Consider the following 20,396-nt stretch of genomic DNA (forward strand, 5'->3'; position numbering starts at 1 on the left):
TGTATGTATATATTTGTGCGCTTGTATGTATGTATGTAAGTATGTGTGTGTGTGCGTGTTTGTATGTGTGTATGTATGTTTATGTGTGTGTGTTTGTATGTCTATGTATGTGTTATATATATATATATTCATGATGTCGTACAAAGGTTTTCAATTCAATTGGTCGTGCCTTTAAATCGAAACAACACTGCCCTCTAATAGTATGACGAGTAGTGGAACGCGGATGAGATAATCTACATCGCCGTATAACTTTCCTTGCAATATAACTACAGCTGCATTGCCGACTTGGAGGTGATCATTTAATTCTATGTATGTATCTTTTGATACCGCACCTATGCAACCGTTAATAGTGTACCACTCGGATGTATCTTCCACTGTATATTTTTGCCGGCCTCTATAAACTTGAACATGTATATTTCATATCCATATACAAGTTCGGATCCTGCGTGCCCGACACACCCAGACACTTGTACATGAATGTGTCCATAAGTAGAAAATTGTAGCGCCGATCAAATGGAGGGAAGTGTAAGATTGCTTGCATCTCCTTAGGTAGTTCATTTAAGGCATCCAGCATCGCTGGCGTGTAGAATCACCATCTTCGGGAAGTGGATTCCATATTGATGTGACTGTGTATATTGTGACAGTGGGACATAATGAATTAATGTCGTGTGTGTCACAGTGTCTGTAACTCTGTATTCCCAGCTTCTCATTGTTCTGTGTCTAAATACTTGTGAAATGTGATCAGGCGATTCAGGCCTGATTGCGATGAGTCACCAGGAGTATGTCTGTCACAGTGTCACTCGCATGACATATTAAGAATGGAATATGGATTTAAAATGATAACTTAATCCTAATAATATATATATTCCTTTTTCTTTCTTAATAAGAAATAATGTTAAAGAAAACATACTTGCCATTTTTGAAATAAAGAATATTATCCCTATAGCAAAATTGATGTTAATGTTGCTCATCAATGAAGAATTCCTTATTCTTATTTTATGTAATTTGTGATATAAAATCGGGAATATCTTATTCTTCATGCTAATTATCAATTATGAAGATTAAATAATTTTGGACATAGATTCATAATTAGGAAATAGGATGAAGGACTCTTTCTAAATCTGTGAAGAAAACGTACAATACGTATCTTAAATGATGTGATGTATGGCCTGTTCTATATATATAATTATATATGCAAAAATATGAATAAACAAAACAATTGGCAGATTGACATAATAGTATATTAATAGTTTATTGATACATATTTAAAAAATATATTTTTTATAGATACCCAGAATCCCGGAGTGCCAGACTGCCACTCCACAGACCACACTGTCCAGTGTCCACGGCACAGAGCCCAGCAGCCAACACTCCTCAGGCCGAATAACTCTCTATATAGCTCTGAGCCTCTGTGTCTTGTGACAGACTTGTGGTTTGGCCCTGTCGCTGTCCCTTCTAAAGTTCTATTTATAAACTATGCTGTATTTCATTAGATTCTGGATTCTGGAATGCATATTTAGATTTAGATTTCATCAAAATAAAATACCTTTTGTGTGAACTTACCGCAGCTCGCGCCTCGCATCCTCTCGTAAAACGTAAAGTGAAAAGTCGCAGCCTCGCAGAGACGGAGAGTCGCAGAGTCGCAGAGTCGCAAGGCGCAGGCCACAGGGGGATAATTTAAAAAAAAAAATCGACAGGCAGGAATAGAGTTGAACATATATACGGCCAATGATATTCCCCTGCGCCACACAAATAGTGGAAGGGCCCACCCCATCGGCCATAGGAACATCCCTTTCTTTTTTTGCAATTTAAAAAATTTGGTCTGATTATGAAATCTTCCAAAAACAGTATAAAAGCTGAGTCATAGAAAAATAGAAAAGTAAAAAAAAGTGATGTAATTGGTTAGAATTATTCATTATAGCAAAACTGTGGACGTGTATCACGGTGTTTTTGTATTTTTAACTTATATCTCCATGTTCTATTTTCAGATTTGAAGTCGGAATGCCTAGAGTACAATATTTTGAATGTAGACCAATTGATGATGCTTATATGTAAATAGACTTCTAACTAGTTCGTTATGCCATATATTCGAGAAAATAAACACTCAGTTTGTCATTGTACAAGAAATATATTATAAAACTATAAAAATTTCATACTATGAGCAGCTCTGTTAAAAAATATATTTGTACTCAAAATTGAATGTTCGTTGTCAGGGCCCAGGGCTAGGAATAATTGACAAATTTTTATATCCTGACTCCTGAGTCCTGAGATGTAAAAAAACATCCTGATCATAAGACATATCCAATAATGCCTGTTTCCCTGCTACGATTATGCTCAAAACTAGAGCAATTCTGCTATAGTCAGCGAATAGTTATAAATATACATACATAATAGTCTGAAATAATTGGCTTATGCGCACTACTTACTCTTCTTGACTAGGTCATTTTTCGTCTCGCCTCTCTCTTGTCGCCTAGTCGCCTACTCGCCTTCCTGAGTTTGTGGTTTTAATTTTTAGTGAACTGAGCCAAGAGCCCAAGGCTCCAATAGTCCAAACTCCAAAGTCCCAACAAGAGTAGAAATTAAATATTTATAATAATAAAATCTATACAGGATGCAAACTATGTACTAAGTAATAGCTATGCAGTATGCAGTATGCAATATCGAATTGTGTGATTTATTTAATGATTTTCTTCGACATATTTGAGATATTTTGGCTTGCTGAATACCTGAAACTGATATGTATATAGAACCATTCTCGTCTGAATTGTACTTCATATTTTCTCACTTTAGAAAAAGTTAATACTCAAGAAGCCAAACGGAGGGACCACGATGTTTGAAGTTCAAGCAACCATACCTGAGACATTTCAAATTAAGGTGCTATCAATAACAGGTCAGAAGTTCAGGATAAATGTGTGTGCACCTGATCCAGTATTAGCTGTCTTAATAACTCTTGGAAACTACCTACATCTTCCACCGAAAAATTTACAGCTGGTCTTCAAATACAACACCTACACCTCCTTGAGCAGCCATCACAGAACAATTATATCTTATGGAGTTCGACCAGGTGATACTCTCCATCTACAATTGACGTCGATAAAAAGTGGCCCGATCTGCTTTGTTCCATCAGCTTCGGCTCCGCCTGAAGAAACCCAACAAGCTGAGAGTGACGATATGAAGCTAAAAGATGAATCAGTGCCCACAGTGGCTTGGTCCGATACACCCGCTGCTAAGCTTGTTTCTGCTGTTTCACTAAAAAGACGTCATGAAAACCAGCAGCTGAGGAAACGTATGAGCGAAATTAGGTCAAAGTTGGAAAGGAGAAAATGCTTGCGACGTGCGTCAATAGGTACCAACTGATGTACTTTGCAGCTCTGTGCAAGAAAAATATGGCGCGAAATTAGGTCAAAGATGGAAAGAAGAAAATCAGCAGACAGTTATTCTTGTGCATATCAGTGCTCTTATCCAACGGCAAAAATCAATTCAAAGATATTGGTCCTTTCAGTTCATTACAAAAATAGAGAAATATATATCAATTAAATACTGGATATGGTAAAAAATAGTCGGCCATCGATTGCACCTTAAATCTTAGAATTAGACTATGTATTACCCTGAATTCGAGTTTTAAGTGTTAGGTTCATTTACTAATATAAGTCCTACTTGACGCCAGTCAATTTATACAGACGCCAATTCTTGATCTTCCACTAAGAAAACTGTCATACAAAATTGTGTATTACTAGTCTTTTAGAACAGCAAGGATTACTACAGAAAAGTTCCAGAATAGTCACAGGCTTCCAAAGAAAGCTTGGTCTGAAATGAGTTTTTCGTTTGTTTGCAATCCGATTTGTATTTCTATGAACATTTATTTATGTATCATATCACAGAGGATCACCAAAGCAGCGATGATAACGGGCATTTCCTATGATTTCAACTAATATATGAACAATACGGGTAGACTCGATATCCACATTTAAATCGAAAATAAAAATTGGGGGTTTCTTCTGCATTACTGTCTGTTGCACCTCAAAACTAGATCGATAAGCGATGGAAAAGAAAGGCAGTGCACGAAACTTTTGGCGATAACGCCGCATTCAAAGTCGTCTGAAGACTTGCAAGCTTGAATTCCTTCCGGTAAACATCACTATATCACTTAGAAAACTGTCGAACGTATTATATGCCTGCGTAAGGAACGGTTTGGCTTATAGACCAAACTTCAACCAAACTTCAACTTCTGGATTGCAATTTTGTAGATAACTTGAACAGTGCAAATATCAAAATGCAGTAAATTATAATAAACTTTGTACAGACTACAGTTATAAAATCGCAAATAGATATATTTAGGCTCGCTTGTATGAAGTTGCGTGTGGCTTTACTGGCTTGTCGGATAATACTAAAATACGAGTAAATAAGTAAGTACAATGTACAGCGTACATGTAAAGAAACAATCACTGTAAACTTGGAAAGTGGGAAAGTTGGAGTCAGGTAAACTACCGTAAATATTTACAAACAAATTTGTAAATTGGATATTAGATTGCGATGCTCAGATTTTGAAAACTGGCCAATGACCTTGAAATCAGAAATTCGAGAGTTTTTTTGTTTAAAATATATTTGCGCAGTACCAATTAGTGACACAAAATTGAAAATCCAGCTAAATATTACTCAAGTTCTCACAGACTATAGACTATTGGTCTATTTTAAAATATACTGCCATTGTACGTAATGAGTCTACAGTTCTACGCAGTATGACAGTTTTTAAATATTATATGATACGCTCCGTTTGTTTCTTTCTAGGTTCTGGTTTTCAGGTTTTAATTCTTTTTGACGCTTTTGTTTGTTTTGTTTTTTCTTTCACTCTTTTAAATTTTTTGTTGTTGATATATTTTAGTTTATTTTGTTTTGAAAATAGCCAAGGTTGATTTTTTATATGTATTAATTTACTAATTCGCTCCCTGAAGCCTATTGTGGAGTATTGATTATTGAACTAAATCCTTTTGACTTTTGAGTCTTGATACTTGAGTCTTCTCTTGAGTCTTGACTTCTTGGTGTGTGTGGGTGTCTCTGTGATGGTGTGAAGTGTGAACTCACTGAACTGTGAAGGCTGACAGTCCGAGTCTCTCTGATTAGTGATCTATGAGAGACTGACTTGTTGAGTCCAAGTTGAGACTTGCGGGCAGGCCTTGAGATTTCCCAGAGTTCACGCTCTGAGTCTGTGACTGATGTCCCCAAGTCCCAACCGCCGACAGGGGCCCGGGTCTGCTGTCATTTTCTAGAAATAAATATTCAGTGCGACATTTCCTATTTTTTTTCCAAATAGAAATATACCGAAATTTTCAAATTTTGACTCTGACTGATTCTAGAGTCGCAATTTATATATATTTTTAAATAGTAGCCTACCGATGCTACCGTCGTTAAATAAAAGGATAATGATTCCTCAGTAAAAATAAATACAGTTTCTAGCATATACTCGCTGCTTTAAATATGCCCTCGATCAATGAATTGAAATTGAAATGAAATTTGATGCGCATTGGGGAAGGGGATATATAAAGAGCATACTTCCGGAAATATATTCATACATTCTCTCAAAGGATAACTGCAACATATCACAATCGTTGAACACTTTTAAAGATCATGCCTAATAACAACAGTGCTTCAATACCCGGAACATTTCAAATCAAAGTTTTGTCAATGACGGGCCAGAAGTTCAGGATTAATGTTTGTGCCTCAGATCCAGTACTAGCCGTCTTAACTACGCTAGGAAATTACTTACGAGTTCCACCACAGCATTTGCAATTGGTACTTAAACATACTACATATACGGCACTGACAAGTCATCACAGGACAATTGTGGCGTATGGTGTTCGACCTGGAGTCACCCTCCATCTACAGCCGACGGTTATTAAGAGCGGTCCAATAAGTTTTTCACCGCCTGCTATGTCGTATGAGCTTGAACGAACACATCGAACAGAACACAATACTGGGAAGGCGCACGATACAATGGCGCCCAAGGTCACTTGGTCCGACACACCCGCCGCTACACCAGCTCTTGTGATCTCACAAGAAAGACAGATTGAGAACCAGCAACTGAAGCAACGCATGACGGAAATACGGTCCAAGATGGAGAGGAGGAAAGGTCTGCGAAGTGCCTCCGTAGGCACCAATTAATGTCGAACGTTACACAGAAACTGGACGGATGACAGTCACAACATGAAATATAATCTAGCAGTATACATATTTAAAATTTTTAATATATAAAATTTCAAACCGTTTGCAAGTGTATCACTCCTCACTGTTCTGACACTAAACAGATTCAAACGTATGTTGTACCAGTTTTGATTGCTTTCCAGGTCGCACTCTAATCATTGGAAGACTGCAACGATACACTTGTTAATTTAATTATCTACAATCATGATTATCCACCACTTGTAGTTCAGTTCTATGCCTCCAGTAGAATGCCCGTCTTTGGAGCATTATCAATGATTTGCATCTTTATATGCACGCATAAGAAAGGTTTCTAAAAAATCATGTCGCACAGAGCTATAGACGCCGACAACTTGCGTAGTCTTTCAAAGAATACGCATACAAGTGTTGAGAAATTGCCACGGGTTTCCAGGCTCTCTGTGACACCGCCACGGTATTCTCAACTAGTAATTTTGAATAGTAAAAGGACATCGAAATCAGACATATAGCAAGATGCGTATGAAGTCGATCCCGCTGTAGGCTGTATTTGCGACGTAAACGTTTCTCAGACGATATTTATATCTACTGAACATGATGAGTTTAACACCTAATAGCGATTTCACTGATTTGTCTGTCAATTGAAGTCCACTGCAATTGAAATATTGAATTTGATTGCTCAAATATATCTACATAAGCATTCTCTTCTTTATATGTCACCATAATTGACCAGTTCTCGGAAGTCCGGTCCCCGGCGATCGCCCACAGGTGCGTCTAAATCTGTATATTGGCGCATTTCTCGACCACCGCGTGGGTCCATAGGGCTGTGTGCGATGAGAGAAGCGCATGACTGCATTAGCTTCTCAGATAACAATATATAATCAGTAGTTGCTGGAAGATACACACGGACTGTTGCTATGGAAACATCTCGCGCAGTACATACATGCAGAAACCAGAACTTGATATTGATCTAGGTGAACGTGTGGTTCTTCCGGTATATAGAAGCACACCTGAAGTATCTTGAGCCAATCCGTAGGTACAATAATCCGGCCAAGAAATGGGCTAGAAAATATACGGACCCACATAGACGCAAATACATAGATTATGAAGAATACACATGCAATATATATGCTGGTAAAATAAAATAAAATACCTACATATACATATAATGTAATACACATATACTTTATATATATATCGCATACACATGCACATACCTATATATATACCTATACCTATACACATACATATAAATGTCCCTGCCAATTCTACATACCCCGGCGGTCGCATAGGTCTAGGTCCGTGCGGGTGGAACATTTGCGGCTGTCCATGATGGAAATCCGGACCGTTTTGTCCCATTGGTGGTCCAGTCCTGAACATCATGTGAGGCGGTGGTCTTGGCCCCCTATGGCCATTGAATGGCGGGCGCACTAAGGTTATGCAGTAAAGGAGAGCAAGGTGCGAGTTACAATGGAGGCAAGCATAAGTCTCCAATTAAATTTGGCAACGGTCAAGTGTATATGTAGATAGTGCCATGAAACATATATACTGGATTGGTAACGATGAATCACACTTCGATACTGAAATACTACTTGAACAGAACTCGCGACCAGGGCTGTGTTATTGCGAAGGAATAGATAAAAGGGTGGTACAAAGCTATATATTTAGGCAATCACACAGGCGTGAGCAATGATTCATATCCAAGTATGTGTCTCATATTCTCCCAGTCCAGGCTCTAAATTGCGGCAGTGATACAAAATAAAAACCATCCCGTTTAAAGGCCGATTTTAAAAGCCCTAGACCCTAAAAACTTAAGTCAAGATATGAGTCAGCGAAGAGAACCAAATTCAAGTATGTACACATATATCCATGCATATGTAGAACGCAACCTAAAGACTAATATAAGGATAAATGTATAAATACATACACACACACCCATACATACATTCATAAATACACACATACACAAACACCCATACATACATTCATAAATACACACACATACACACACACTATATATATAGATATATATATATGTATATATAAAAAAATAGATAAGATAGATAGATATATAGGTATCAATTAATTTTAATAGATAGACATACTCAGCATGCCTCCTCTTGGTCCGTCATGCATGGGGTGGCCACCCCTTGGCATGAACGGTCTCTGTTCGAATCTGCCGCTGCCGAAATTGCTCATCACTTGCAGTGAGTCTAGAGTGACCCTATCTGCGTCTCTCACATATTGCTTGAAAAGCAGGAGCTGTGTGTGTGTATAAATATATGGATAAAGGGTATGTAGTCATGGCTTTAATACCATGGTGTATATATAGTGATGTGTGTTTTTGCTACGATTGAATGCATGTGCTCTGAGGGATTAAGCATTCAGCTGTCGAGTATACTGGTGGTTTAAATTTTTAGGGGGTTAGCCTCTAGTAGCTTGAAACAACCCCTAAAACCCAGGTGCCGTGTAGGGTTAGCATAGGCTAATACAGATAATCGTTGTGTGTGTACACCATCGTGTGCTTCAACTGTGTTTAATATAATACGAATAGTTCACACGCATGTCCGCAACGAAAGACAAGAGCATCAGTAAACAACAGGACGAGAAACATAGGCATATCCACATTGATCTATACCAATGTCTACAACAGGACGTGAAACATGGGCATATCCACAGTGATCTACACCCATGTCTACAACAGGACGTGAAACATGGGCATATCCACAGAGATCTACACCAATGTCTCTGACTGTACTACCCGAAAAGCAGGAGGCGCAGCGCACGCATTCGTGCATGAACCATAGGCACATGATTCACCGCAACACAAGCACAAGCCGCCTTGTATATACCAACACCTACTATATGTAAATGTACACGCACACACAGAGAATACATACTCTATTCCTGACACCCTGTAGCTCGTCACCGTGTTTCTTGTTCAGATGTTTGACAACAAACTCTCGGCCTTTGAACATCTTTGAGCATAGCACACACTTGAACTTCTCTGTTTCGATCTGTGTCCAGCTTTCGTCTATAAACCTTTCAACGGCCTTCTCACACTCCTCTGTAATGAATGGCGAAAACAAACATAGAACATCAGAAGATTAGAGGGATACATACATAGGGGATTGCAAGTACTATAAGTTAAGTGAAGGTAGCCAAAGACAGTAAGCGAACCACAAACCGCCCCCCCCTCCCCTGCAAAATAAATGATAAAACAAACAAGAAAAAAAAGGTCAACTAGAGAGCTACAAATCGGGTTTCGTGAAAGATTGCTCTTCCCGTCAGTTAGCATGGCAACCGCCGTAAACTTAAGGGGTGATGCAAGTGCAATGGAAGAGACTCCAACGAGCGATAAACCATCCATAAGTATATCTGACACTTATAAGTCCAACCAATTACCTTCACATGCAAATTGAATTTCAAGCAATGCGATTGGCAATTACACGCTCCATCTATATATACAATAGATTTAACTGGCTAACACATACCGGCTTCGTCCACATTCTCGTCGTCGTCGGCTGCTGCAGTGTTACCAGTTTTAGCATTCCGTTCACTTCGGATCAATTTCTTCACTTCATCTTCATCAAGTTTTGGCTTCAAAACTGCCGCCACCTAAACAAACATATACGAGACAACATGATTCGTCAAATGCAGTATGCAAAGATACTCCAAAAAGTTTGTGAGTAGGAGTTTATGTAAGTATGTATGTATATGTATATATGTAAACATGCAAAACGTACGTAATTTGCACACACACACACACATATATATATATTTAAGTGTATGTATGTGCATATATATGCCAATCATACATATATTTGCAAGTACACACATACACATACACACACACATATATATATTATATATATATATACATACATACATACATACATACATATATATAATAGTTATCCAGTTACATACATGTAGATCTATAACTATGAATATTCAAATAATTATTATCCATCCAAAATATGGATTATCAAATATATATATACACATTCCCTAGAACACATCGGAAAACAAGATACTCACCCTCTTATCCACTCTCTTCGCCCAGGCTTCCGCACCCTCCTCCGTCTCTCTAGTCAACAAATTGTCCCGTCTCTGCTGCCCCGGCCCTTTATTTTCGGACCGGCTTTCTCTGCGCTCTCGTGCCCGGTCACTCCTCTTTAATCGGCTATTACTGTCCTCTTCCTCCGTGGTAGGTCGCACGTGCAGATGCCCCACACTACGCACAAGCGCGTCACTATCTTTTGCGAGTACACCCGAGTAGTAACAGTAGTTATGTACCAGTCGTAGGTACAGCAGCTGCCGGTCTAAGGCTTCCCGTACACTGAACCCTCCCTCGTTGATGATATCATCGGTCTGTGTGTGAGCGTTGTGTAGTGTGGGTGTGTGTATTGGATACATATATGTGTATACTAGTGAAAAGCGTATGTTAGTAACAAGTGTGTAATACATACACGTGTGCATTAGATATAAGTGTGGATAGTAGCCATTGTACTCGTGTGTGATTGACACTCAAAAAACATGAAATGATATATAACACAATATGATATGATATATAACATAATATAATAAATAACAAAGAATATAATTAATAACAAAGGATATAATATATAACATATGATATGATATATGACGTATAATATAATAAATAACATGATATAATATATAACATATGAAATGATATATAACATGATATAATATATACATAAGATATAATATATAACATATGATATGATATATAACATGATATGTGATACAACATGATATAATATATAACACCTGATATGATATATAACATATGATATAATATATAAAATAGGATATACTATATAACATATGATATAATATATAACATATGATGTGATATATAACATACGATATGCTATATAACATGATATAATAAATAACAAAGGATATAATTGATAACAAAGGATATAATATATAACATATGATATAATATGTAACATGATATATAACATATAACATATGATATAACATATAACATGACATGATATGTAATGTATGATATGTATGCCTGTAATTCACACGCGTGGGCGTTCCAAACAATACTGTATAAGTATACACAATTAGCTACTCATTGTACATGTTTAGTGATGTGTATCTTTTAGTTATGTGTAGGTACACGTGACTACAATAACACGGACATCCTCACCACACACGTCCTAGTATAAGCACAACGTACGTTATCATAATGCATCTGCCAGGCTCGCACGCATTGGCTTCATAGAGTCCCCGCCATAAGGTAATACGTACACACGCACGCTCAGGTGATATGTTTGCAATTCTACCTCCAACCACACCACACATGTCTACACAACATACATCGGCCATCTCCTCTTCGTCGGCGCTATCGCCTTTGTCACTCTTGTCGTCGCTGGACCTGTCATTCTCGTCGCCAGTGTCCATGCTGTCACGACGCTTCCTACTTTTGTTTGATCTGAAATAAAATAAAAGCCGAAATACGAGCGGAAATAGGTTTTTGAATATTAGTTCTTTACACGATTTGGATCGATCTAAACGAAAAAAGGGTCCCAAGATATGAGTGGGAATATGCACACCGTCCCTTCCCTTGTACGTTTGAATGGTCTCTTGAGAATGGGAAGGAGTCGGAGTAAATATGAAAATTGGCTGCACAAAGTTCTCCAGGCTTACGATAATGTATATCAATAAACATTGGAACACGTACATATATGCGTTTATAATGGACACATACATCCTTTGTACAAGCATGTATGTATATGTATATATACAACCATTGTACAAGCATGTATGTATATGTATATATACAACCATTGTACAAGCATGTATGTATATGTATATATACAACCATTGTACAAGCATGTACGTATATGTATATATACAACCATTGTACAAGAACTATTATCGACGCAGATACATATACATACACACACACATATATATATACATATATATATAAATACATACATATACATATGCATAATTATATAAATACATACATACATACATACATATATACACACACATATACATATATAAATAGATATATACAATGTGCACATCTACACAATCGTACAAGCACAATACCTGGAGTGTTTTGTGCTCTTCGTCTTGCGCACTGGCGTGGTTGACCTGCTGAGGGGTGTGTGTGTGTCTACAAAGGGGTTGTTCTCCAGTCGTTGCACACGTGTACGTGTGTTGTGGTCATCCTCGTCTATATCATCGTCCAGATCGCCGTGGAAGAGACCTGCCCGTTGGTCTAACACTTCGATCAACTACGGGCATATATGGAAAAATACGTTTAGTCACATGAGTGATATATTTATACTTATACATATATATATATAATGAACCATATTGATAACCGTGTACATAATAAAACGAAATGAATTACCAGATATGTTGAATCACCGACACTGCGCATTGCCACCCGAGTATATGTTTAAAGGATTGAGAATACTAACCTCTCGAACACACGTACTATTATATGGCAATAATACATTTCAGGGCGACAAACAATACTATACATTGAGTGCTGCTAAATATTGTCAATACCATGAATATACACAAACAAGTCTAACGATTTTGTACGAATACGCATGTAAATTTATTCATACATGTGTTAGTCCCAAAGCGATCTCAAGTAGATAGATATATGTCTAGCTACATATAATACATGTATTCAAAAACACACACACACTCATAAATATATATACTTTCCATACCCTTTTTGTTTGTTCCAAATCGTGTAGCAGACGTGATCGTTCGTTTGCGAGTGACGGTGCGACCTTGATCTTTGTGTTTGGCGGATTATTAATCACAAAGCTTAACTTGCATCCTTTTATCTGCAACGTTACAGGAGTCAAATGGATATGAATGGATGTGACATGGCTATGAGACTTGCCTCAGTAGTTAGCGAGATGTGAATGTGCATTTGCAACAGCGCAGTGACGGGAGTACGGGACTATATATATATATATATAAATAAATATATACGTATATATATATATATATGTACATATATGTGTATGGCCCAGGAACTGAACGACCATAAAGACGAATAACCTATCTTATAATTACACAGTATCGAATAAATATGCCTAGAATGGCCTAGGGCTTCCACAAAATGAAACACCGAACAGACGAACAAACAAACTCACCGTTTTTCCTTGCAATGCGTTTAAAATTTTCTTCACATCCGCACCAATGGCAAAGGTGATCCAAGCCATTCGCATGAAGCGTTTACTACTCAATGGACTAGAAAAAGACAGGCAGATCACCGGCCCAGCTGCGCTGCACGCTGCCATCTGTGAACAGGCGTAGGTAGGTGAGTAGGAAGGATCCAAAGTCGACATGTATATATATATATATATATAGAAATATGTCTATTCGAATGGACGATTTTGTATTCATTTGTGTGGATAGAAGTAGACATTGACACATGTACGCAGAGACTCACTACATTTGCAGGTGTACACCTTCGCATCGCACTGGGCAGCAAAATAATAAACTTATCGCGACCCGAAACCAATCTCTGACTCAAAACAACATTTTTGGACATACCAAATCTTCTCTCGAAACCTGGATACTTAAATTCTTTACAAATAATTTCGGACACACTTTCATCGGTGTGGGGTGTTCGTCCTGTGCCTCTCCGTCTGCTTCTGTGCACAAATGGCACCAAAACATATCCATCAGAATAAAATGGGACACGAATGTATTGTACCAATGTTCAAAAACCTCCAAATTGAGAACCCAAATTCCAAATTGATACTTGTATTACAATTCGCATAAAATAGGATCGGTAATTCTGCAGAATACTCAATTCCATGCACGACCGTCTTTGGTCAGAGCGGTGAGCAGGAATTGACAGTCCCACCCATATGGGATGAGCCCAAACGAGTGAACTCCAGGTGACGATAGTGACTATGTTACAGACAGATGAGAAGAAGTGTAGGTATACACTCGGAGTGGCGCGGAGGTATGAGAGATAAAGACAGACTAAGACCGGTCCAAATGCGAGTCTACGGAGGTCATACCACCTACAGGATGATCGGGACGTATGTGCACCTAATAGATTGCACTTAGGGCCTTCTGGGACATAAAAGCAAGAGAAAAAAAGTCCAAAAACCTCAAACCACAGAAAAGAGGCTGCCTCAGCAACAACCGTATCCGCCTGTCTACAACACTCTCGTCACAAGCCATCCATAAAAACCTCACAGCATAAACCAAGTTTTTCCTCTTACCTGCGTCATTCTGGAAATCCGAGTTCTTCTCGGCGTCAGATCCATCCCCGTCTTCGTTGTCCTTATCCGCGTCATCACCAGACATTCGCGTGTCGTCATCACTCACATTGCCTTTGCCAGCACCTTCGTTTCTGCGCCCCTCCTCTTTGGTCTGTGGTAGGTGGTAAGGAAACAGATGAACATATCGGGTATAGCTGATATCATGTATGTAGTAAGGAATGTATGGACGTATTGAAGTATAAATGTATGCATATTCTTAAAAAAGAATAGCGTAAGATTGCAACGACTATAGCTATCGTATGGGTTTATATGGAAACATGATTTTGTAGCGGACGGCCATGGGATACAACTCTACTATCACTCACAATGTAGGATTTGAGGGCTTGTGTTTATCAATTGGCATATTAACATGACATAACACAAACCTGGTTTTGTGTCTATGAACACAGCATAACATAAGGTAAGTGTGAATAGATTGTTAGTGGAATGTTATACTATATCTGTGAAAACACACGGCTCCGTTAATCCATATCTGTGAAAATACACAACTCCGTTTATCCATATCTGTAAAAACACACAACTTCGTTTATGCATATCCGCACAAATAACCATACGTAGATGAAAACAATCATAAAGAATCATAAGTAGATAAAAACAATCATAAAGAATCATAAGTAGATAAAAACAATCATAAAGAATCATACGTAGATAAAAACAATCACAAATAACCATACGTAGATAAAAACAATCATAAATAGTCATACGTAGATAGAAACAATCATAAATAATCATACGGAGATAAAAACAATCATAAATAACCATAGGTAGATACACCCCTCTGCCGGCCTGTGGCTGGGCTGCTTATGCGTAGGTGTATAAGTTCATACTTGCAGAGCTCTGGCACACACTTGCCTCGTACACGCCATGCGCAGCACATAGGATCAAAGATATAACACAAACCAACAGACACAAAAAACAACAGATATTCATACACAGCCTCTCCAACAGGACAACAACGCCTGAAGAGAATAGATGTGCATGTCACAATGCATGCATATCGACGCAATATGTATACGTTGACAAACAACGCGTAATGTCACACACACACCTCTTGATCGGCTTCTGCCTGGGCTTTCTGTCCCGCGTTAAACGTCTCCAGGGCTCGCTCACTCACTCGTATGTCGTACTCTGTGTTGAGGTTAGCAATAAGCTTCACCATTTGATCACTGTCGTTCTCAGTCATACGCAGATCTCCCAACACATCCTTCACGAGTGTGTCTGTGGATGTGACCGGTACAGTGTAGAGATGAGTATGGTGCAATTCATAAACATACAACTGGCCAGGTGTATTCGGGATTTATATATGCATATATACCTATATATATATGCATACTTATTATACTCAATACACTCATTTCATATATAAACACAACACGACAACCGACAACCGGTACAGGCGAATACAGCTGCAAGTATGTAAACGTACGCGAAGTACACCTCCCCAGGCAAGCGCCAACAAAGAGCGGCTGCATGACACTTCTCTGCAACAGACATTCGCATTGAGTGAAGTTGTGGAACGTTAAAGACACGTGCCTACCACAGGAGCAGCAAACACTACGGACAGACAGCGCGCATAGCGTCAACAGCACCTACATACGCAGCCTATAAACACACCCAGGTGGAGATATACCAACACATGCGTATGAATTGGCCACACGCCAGTATGTGGGTTGGTATCCATACTGTATACTACTAGGGCGAGTGACATGTAAACGTTAACGTTTACCTTCCAGATCATCCGTGTGCGATGGGGTGTCCTTCTCCAGAAGTATTTGCGCGCGTTCTTGCGCTACAGCAAAACGTTCACTGTCGTACTTCTGCACCCGCGCTTCCAGATATTCGTCCATGAACCATTCACTGTGTAACGTTTATACGAATGGCAAGCATGGACTATGAGACAGCGAACACGTGTACGGCAGAAATATTGCTTGTGAGAAGGCAATGCACACAAACATGGACAGATGTTAGCGGAAAACTGCGATCAGTAACAATTTAATAACAATTGTGTAAGAATATATTATACATATATATAAAATATAAATACATACACACACAAATATATAAAATAAAATATATATATATACATACATACATATATGCATACATACATACATAAAGTAAGGACATATCTGATCTTGTAGCAGGTGAATTTCATACCCTAATAATAAACCAGCTTGTAACCAAATCTCACTACATACTCCAAAAAACAAACAAACAACGATTCGTCCCAGTACCAATAAATATGCCCACACGCATCACACACCTATTCTTGTGTGCGTTGAAGAAGGTCGATATCTGATCCTGCAGAAAGTTGACTTTGTACTGCGCATACTGTTCTGTGGCTGTCTTATCGTCTATGTCCTCAGGCAGATTAGACATGAACATCTTGAAGCTCACAGGGCCATTGGAAGGAGGCGGAGGCTGCATGGGGCGACTGTGGTAGAGACACACAGTGATGGTAGGTGTTGTGTGTATGTATGAATAGCATGAAGAACACAGTGATGGTTGGTGATGTGTGTATGTCCTAATAGCATGAAGAATACAGTAATGACAGGTGTTGTGTATATGTCCTAATAGCAAGTCAAAGAGACTGCAAGTGTGTGTGTGCCATTGTATATGCTTATATGAGTGTGTGCATGTGTCTATTAGGATACTAATAAGAAATTAAGTTACTATATCACAAACCGATACGTCATCGAGATTCTGTTCAACCAAGGCACCGACTCTGTTCCGTGTCACCGTGAAAGTGATTGGATAAAAGTAGGAAGATACACCCGATATATCATGTACGTTCACTCACCACTGGAATTCGCAAAATTGATCCAAATCCAAATACACACGCATGTATATATATATATATATATATATGTGTGTGTGTGCATGTGTAGACGTCAATAAGTGACCATCTCCAGGTGTCTGGTAAACTTACGGTAAACCATCTCTCATCGGGAAGTCACGAGGTGGGCCACGACTGGCTCTCTCGCGAGAGTCTCCACGCTGCCTGCACATACACAGTCGTCACAGATGGGAATACAAGCAGTGAACACAGGTGAGACATAAGTGCTGCTGAAACATGAGACCGGATTATTAATGTATAGAGGTGAGCGATCAATACGTGTATACGCACAAACATTGGCCATACGTGGGAACAAGCGAGGGGTTCAAACCCTAAAACCTTAGAACCGATGACAGGGTATGTCATGGTCACGAGGAGTGGAAGAGACTACTACGCACGCGAAATCACGCACGCGTCGGTGTATAGTCTATACACAGAGCTGACGAAGTCATACGCGCACATGACATAGTACGACGACAACAGTACAGTCAGTCTGTGGTCTGATGAGAGACTTGTATAGGTGGTGCTGTCTGCTTGGTGGATAGGGGACGGTACTATACACACAGGTGCGAGGATACGTACGGCGACAGGGGCATAGGTAAAACGTTAGATTGAGAATACCGGTTGCATGATTCACTACGTGTGTAGTCAACCACTACACAGGGACAAGCATATGCCTCGCGATCTCACTACCACGACGGTGATATGCGTAGGAACGACGCGCATTGTGTGGAGGTAACATTGTCAATGGCGACCACTTCCAAAACGTTAAACGTTGAGTTGAGATGGAAACGGCAGGCTGCGCATGTGGCCGGTCTCATCGCATATGGCCGGGAATATATATCCCACAAACCTCTTACACTGTCACTCTAACCCCATTGACGCACGTATACGTAATAACTCAACAGAAACACACATGCATATATACACACACAAACACATCTACACACACCCACAACATATACGTAAACATACCACGAACCGCCTCTATCCGTATACAAACACACATACATACACACAAAAACACATCCACAACACATACGCAAACATACCACGAACCGCCTCTATCTGTGCGATCGTATCCTCTGCCTCCGGCATTGTTGTTGTTGTTTCTGCCTCTGCGATCGTCTCTGTCATAAATGGGCGACCGTGATCTGAACTTCTGGCGGCTGCGCTCATCGACATCTCTGTCTCTCCCGAAGGAATCGCGACGCTCGGGTGCGTGACGGCCACGTCTGTGTGCGGGATTTCGATATGAAGAAGTAGTTTGTATATATGTATGTATATACATATGTGCGTATGCATATACCAATATATATAGACATATCTATATTTATACATGTATGTGTGAATTGTATATATATATATATATTCACATGGGGGCATACGCACAGAGGCGCGCAGCTACACATGACAGAAGCTACAAATTCAAATATAAAACACGCATACACTACCCATAATTGCATAAGAATAACTATATATCGCAAAGTTCAAATATTTTTTGAATAAACTCACGTTGTGCTTCAGATAACCCTGGTTTTCGTACGGGCGAAAGGTAATCCAAGATACTCTCACAAACGCAAAAGCACAAATACAAACGCATGTAGCGAATCACATCCACCAAAATATATGGCTCATTGTGACAGGTTCTTGTCCGCCTGCATGTACCCAAAACAGACACAGTATACGGCACACACACACATATATATATTCCATTTTACATATATACATATACATACATACATACATACACAAACATATATATAAATATTCACCTAGGCATATACACATAGAAATATATCGTATTCACAATAAGGAACCACATTCACATACCTGTCATATGACCGACTCTGAGAGCTTCCCTTGCGTTTACGCCTGCCCATATCATCCACGTCCACACTTTCGTCCCGTCCCTTCCTACTGTTACGGTCACTGTCTCTGTTACGACGCCATCGCCTATCTGAATCGTCACCTACATCGCTACGTTCACCACCACGAGTACCACGCTCAGGCGACCATCGTTCCATACTGTTGTTTCCTACCTACATGGATTTGTGGAGTGTATGCATGAAACACTTTGAATGTACATGTTAAGAGTTTGCAATACATATGTATATATCCATGAATATATAAATATATATATTTATATATATATACGAATATGTTTATACATAAAAGTATATCAATACGTATACGTATACGAATGCACATACATATACATATACATATACATACACATCATCTATATATATATATATATATTTATGTATGTATGTATGTATGTCTGCATGTATGTTCGTATGTACGTATGTATTTATATATGCCTGCATGTATTTATGTTTGTATATATAAATGTATACACACACACACAAATATATATATATATAGATATATATGTATGTATATATATATTCAGATATATAGATATATATATATATAGATATATATATATATATATATATATGCGTGTGTATGTGTGTTTTTTATGTACGTATGGATGTATATACGTATACATGCATGCATGCATCAATATAAGTATGTAAGTATGTAGGTAGGTTTGTATGCATAAAAGTATGTACGTATATTGTACGCCTATACGTATGTATGTATGCATGTATATATGTATATATGTGAACATATGTGTGTATGTAGGTAGGTTTGTATGCATTAAAGTATGTACGTATATATGTATGTATGTATGCATGTATTGTATTTATGTATGTATGTATGTAAGTACGCATATACGTATGTATGTACATATGTATATATGTAAATATATGTGTGTATGTACGTAAATATGTATGTGTATATATATGTAGGTATATATGTATGTATGCATGTATATACACAAACACACACACACATATATATATATGTATATATATACATATATATATATATATATATATACATACATGATGTATGTATGTATGTATGTATGTATGTACGAATGTATGTATGTATGTGTGTACGAATGTATGTATGTATGCATGTATATGTGTATCTTTGTAAGTATGTATGTATGCATGTATGTATGTATATATGTATAGATGTGTATATGTACA

General features: G+C 38.5%; 3 protein-coding genes across 3 annotated transcripts; 2 read left to right on the forward strand and 1 right to left on the reverse strand.

Annotated features, from left to right (window-relative positions):
- The first annotated feature begins 2,789 nt into the window (after positions 1-2,789).
- Positions 2,790-3,491, forward strand: SARC_09767 (hypothetical protein). Its single transcript, XM_014296208.1, has one exon. The coding sequence runs from the start codon at positions 2,830-2,832 to the stop codon at positions 3,355-3,357; it is 528 nt and encodes a 175-aa protein (XP_014151683.1). The 5' UTR covers positions 2,790-2,829; the 3' UTR covers positions 3,358-3,491.
- A 2,090-nt stretch (positions 3,492-5,581) lies between these two features.
- On the forward strand, positions 5,582-6,262 carry SARC_09768 (hypothetical protein). Its single transcript, XM_014296209.1, has one exon. It carries the CDS (start codon positions 5,626-5,628, stop codon positions 6,157-6,159), a length of 534 nt encoding a protein of 177 aa, XP_014151684.1. The 5' UTR covers positions 5,582-5,625; the 3' UTR covers positions 6,160-6,262.
- On the reverse strand, positions 5,588-19,375 carry SARC_09769 (hypothetical protein). Its single transcript, XM_014296210.1, has 18 exons — positions 19,165-19,375; positions 18,384-18,566; positions 17,425-17,496; positions 16,759-16,929; positions 16,222-16,352; positions 15,544-15,713; positions 14,436-14,586; positions 13,753-13,853; positions 13,350-13,496; positions 12,915-13,034; positions 12,277-12,464; positions 11,533-11,647; positions 10,213-10,545; positions 9,666-9,789; positions 9,072-9,238; positions 8,277-8,433; positions 7,448-7,601; positions 5,588-6,995 (listed from the first exon to the last, which is right to left on the reverse strand). The coding sequence occupies exons 1-18, from the start codon at positions 19,356-19,358 to the stop codon at positions 6,881-6,883; spliced, it is 2,793 nt and encodes a 930-aa protein (XP_014151685.1). The 5' UTR covers positions 19,359-19,375; the 3' UTR covers positions 5,588-6,880.
- Between the last annotated feature and the right edge of the window lie 1,021 nt (positions 19,376-20,396).

The sequence above is a fragment of the Sphaeroforma arctica genome (assembly GCF_001186125.1).
Source record: "Sphaeroforma arctica JP610 unplaced genomic scaffold supercont1.1037, whole genome shotgun sequence".
Taxonomy (NCBI): Eukaryota; class Ichthyosporea; order Ichthyophonida; genus Sphaeroforma; species Sphaeroforma arctica.